At 37.5% G+C, this 4,406-nt stretch overlaps 1 protein-coding gene across 1 annotated transcript in view; it reads left to right on the forward strand.

The window, feature by feature from the left end:
• Positions 1-4,406, forward strand: part of ripor3 (RIPOR family member 3) — a gene marked incomplete in the record, with an annotated part of 59,393 nt that overhangs the window by 38,961 nt on the left and 16,026 nt on the right. The window contains 2 exon segments of the mRNA XM_035661809.1: positions 3,772-3,835; positions 3,929-3,972. Of these exon segments, the coding sequence (XP_035517702.1) occupies positions 3,772-3,835; positions 3,929-3,972 (108 nt within the window).

Genomic DNA, 4,406 nt, shown 5'->3' on the forward strand with positions numbered 1-4,406 from the left:
CTGTCTGTCTGTCTGTCTGTCTGTATCTGTATCTGTATCTGTATCTGTCTGTCTGTCTGTATCTGTATCTGTATCTGTACTGTCACATGTTGGTGCAGAATATGATTCTCTCTTTCTCTAAAACATCTAACTCCAGAGTTATTATACTTTTGTATTTTTCATTAGTTTTTTTATTTTAGTTTAGTTTCTTGAGTAGATTTGCTCATTTCGGTTTAGTTTTTCATTATTATAATATTATTTGTTATATAAATTCAGAATAGGTGATACCATACAAACACATTCACAGGTATGTTTTAATCCATGTATGATCACCTGAAAATAAGGCCCTTAGAATGAGAATAGAATGTCGGGGCTTTCGCTGTAGCTTCTCTTACAGCTTGAAAGCCGAGGGTGAGGTGAGGGCGCTGCAATCAGCAAGGTGCCACTAAATCTGGTTCTTTAAGTAAAAGTACAAAAGTATTAACAACTAAATTAAAGTAAAAGTGCTCTAGTCATTATGCAGAATGGCCCATTTCAGAATAAGTAATTAGGTTATATTATTGGATTATTGATGCAGTAGTGTGTTTATTACTTTAATGTTACAGCTGGTAAAGGTATTTGCCTCTGAAATGTTGTGGAGTCGAAGTAGAAAGTAGAAAAAGTAAATACTCAAGATACAAGCAGCTCAAAAGTGTCCTTAAGTTGAATAAATATACAGTTTCTGTCCATCACTGTGTCTTTTTACTCAAATAGGTTTTAATTCTCTTTTCTGGTCTTTATCGCTCTCACACACTGAGACATACATAAATTAAGAAACATGCACAGAACTCACTTTGTCTCATGTTCATTCCGAGTGAAAGAACTAAACACGACGTTTAACAGCGAGAGGTCAGCACCTCTGTCTGTAACACTGTCATCTGTGTATGTCTGTACGACCACACACACTGACACTGTATGTATACAGGCCGAGTCTCCTCCCAGTAAGTAGATACCACGAGAGGATTGAAACTATAGGAAAGATCCTCTCAGCTACCTCACATAAAGTTTTTATGGTTCAACCAAGGTGATCCTCAAGCAACCTGCAGGCGTTTGCTGAGGTTATAAATCAGGGTGAAGATGTATTTAGTCTGTATGGCAGAGTAAAGTATAAACATTTACAAGAATGGTGAGATCTCTTGCCAGGCCATAAAAAAACTGGTTTATAGAAAAATAATTTTTCATGTATCACATTTGTTACATTATCTAGATTAAATCCGTGTTTACATGCAGTTGAGTAAGCAGGTCACTGTTTTCTGCAGTAAGCTGATCTCTTAAATGTCAGATTCAGGGTCTGACGCTGGAGAAACCTGGTTAGCGCAGCTACAGTTCTGCTAAGGGAAAACACATTTCTTGGCTGCATACACGTGTATGTGGTTTCTAACAGAGAATCACATGTGTAATTGCTGCTGTGGCAGCAGTGTGGTGGGATGAAAGTAAACCGTTGGAGTTGGATCTTCAATTCAAAGTCTGACTAAAACTGAAACTTTAATTTTTAAAAATAGTGCTTGTGATAACCTTTTTTTTTAAACCAAACACACAAAATGAAACTTTAAAATGATAGAAACGCATCCAAAAATACATTTCTGTGTAGATTACAATTACTGTTACATGATAGCACGAGGGATTTCAACTTGAATGCTGCTCCAGAGTTTCCTCCTTTACTCTGGACATGGTGATTGTTGGCTGCAGTTTTTTTGTATGATCTGAGATTGAGTAGCTTCTGGACGTCTAAATAAGTCGCTTCCACAATAGTTATTTGTAAAAAGAAACTCTGTAAGTAAAATCTTTGCATTACAGAGCCTGTTCTCCTCACTGAGCCATCCGTCCTGAGTAGCTGCAGGTCAGCACAGGTTTGAGAGTGAGCAGGTTATTGCATTGTGAACAAATACTCTCCTGCTGTAACCAGAAACCTGATTTTTTGCATGTAAACGCAGAGATTTAAGATGTTGTGATGACAGGTATTAACTATTTCCCTCCTTTTTAAAAGGGTGTAAGGTCCCATTAAGTTGTAGAGGGAGTCAAACATCAAACACTCTTCTGAATGATACTGAAACATTCATTAGGTTTAATGAACCTGCTGTTTTTACCACCTGTGTTTGAATGTAGCGTGACTCTGTATTCAGACAGGGGCATATTAAGGTGTTACAACCTCTTCAAGAGTCATAAATTGCCCACTTGGTTCCCAGTTTTGGCCTCAAGCGAGTTGGGGTTGGTCGGCAGTGTGTGACCAACAGCTGTGACCTCCTGAAACATCGGCCCACACAGCGGGCACCAGACTGCTCCACATGCTGCTTCATCTGCACCTCTTTGTAGTAAACCCAAGTTCTCTGTCAGGACTCTGTTACTAAGATACATTTTATTTGTTTTGGTAGAATAATTATTTACTTTCATAATTTTACTTCAGCATCAAATGACCTGTCAACAGTAGATAAGTCTTTTGCATAAATGTGAGGACTCTGATTTCATAAGAATAATGTTTTTCTTGGGTTCTTAAAAGTTTCTTATAATGAGAATTTGAAAGGTTTTTTACCCCAGGAGACCAGCATTTTATTATTTTATTCTCTTGTCCAATTGTTTGTGGTTCTAAAATAGATTACAATAACATAGTTAGCATTCCTCTACACCTGCACAATGCACGATTTGTACTCTAAAATCAGAAAATAAAAATGTCAGTTTAGTCCGCTGCTAAGAAATGCTCCAAAAAACCCAAACAGCAGTGAGTCTGCAACCTGTCCAGAGAATGACTGAACCTCTGTTTGTCCTTTATTTAAACAAATCATCTCACTGACATCAAATCTCCTTTTCAAGGGAGCACATGAGAACTTTATATAGAGCGTGAGCGAGGACAAAGGCACAGAAAACCACAACAAACACACAATTTGCATACACAGAACGGTTGTTACACAGAAAGAATTAAAAGCTGCATTCAAACTCTCTTTTTAACTCATGCCATTTCCAAGGAGCTCAGTATTTAAAACTTTTTCCAAGTTCTTTTTGTATAGAGTTCAAATGTGACCTGACATTATAATTAGATGTGATCAGAAAGAGATAATCTGGCAGTTGAGTTTTATAGATACATAATTTAAACTGCAGCTCCCCCCTGTTGGCTAAAGATGACCATTTTAGAACCAACTTATCACCTGTGATAAAGCAGTGTACTATGATACAGAGTGAAGAGGCTTTAAGGTGGAAGGAGAGGCTGCACATACTGTATGTATATTATCACCATAATAGAGACTAAACTCATGTTTAAGGCCAAAACTGAAAACCAAGTGGCCAATTTATGACTCTTGAAGTGGTTGTAACACCTAAATATGCCCATTAATATTCTAATAGAGTCAAGCAGGTGGTAAATGCATCAACACTATGTTCATTAAAACTAAATGTATGTTTACAGATGACACATTACATGAATAGTTTCCCCTCTCTGTCATTTGGGTTTGAATATGCTCAGATTTAATGGAGGGAAAGTATTAGTAGGTGTCTTTTTCCCCTCACAAGAAGCCAGTGAGGTGGTAAAAAGCCAAAGAAATTTGTTACCAAATATCTGCTGCACTAAAACAGAACTGTGAATCCAATGTCAACGTTCTGTGGATGACCCAACGTTTGACCTCACTTTGGATAGACAATATGTGAAAAGTGTTACAGCAAAAGTGATCTGTTAACAAAAATAAGACCCGCCAAAGGCACCCCGCTGGAGATTTATTTACTTTTTCTAAAATTCCACTCTTACCCAATTTCTCCTCTCTGCAGGACATGTCAGTTATGGAAGGAGAGCTAGAAATCCTCCTCGGAGAGCTACAAATCAAAATGAAAGGTACACGCACACACTCGGAGAGTCCCAGAGCAGTTTAAAGGTTATCAGTGACAAGCTATCTTCCAACTATTGAACATGTGTTTCTACTTGCAGGTCTGATCGGCTTTGCTCGACTCTGCCCCGGAGACCAATACGAGGTGCGTTTCTCTATTTAAAGATGAATATCAGAAAATGAGAAGATGCATCAACGTGAAATCTGTGCATGAATAGAGACACATTTTTCCACTATTAAGTCTGAAAACTATCAGAAAACAAAAAAAATCTGCAAATAAATCAGTTTTTGGAAAGAGAAATAGAACAGTTGTCAGTCCTATATGTGTAACTCCATCCACCTCCACTGTATCTGGCTTTTGTAGCTATAATTACTCATTAATAAGTCTCATCGACATGTATCCTGTCAATAAATACATTTTAAATTAAACTTGAATCTATTTACACAGTCAGGAAAATGTGTTTTTGAGCAGATTGGATGAACTGACCCTTTAAACTTAAAGAACCAGGGTCATTTTTATCTACAGAGGCCTTTCTACAGTAGCCCAGACTGGACAGACCAAACACTGACTCTAGATAG

Source organism: Morone saxatilis, unplaced genomic scaffold, assembly GCF_004916995.1.
Source record: "Morone saxatilis isolate NCDOM2014 unplaced genomic scaffold, NCSU_SB_2.0 Contig18, whole genome shotgun sequence".
Lineage (NCBI taxonomy): Eukaryota > Metazoa > Chordata > Actinopteri > Moronidae > Morone > Morone saxatilis.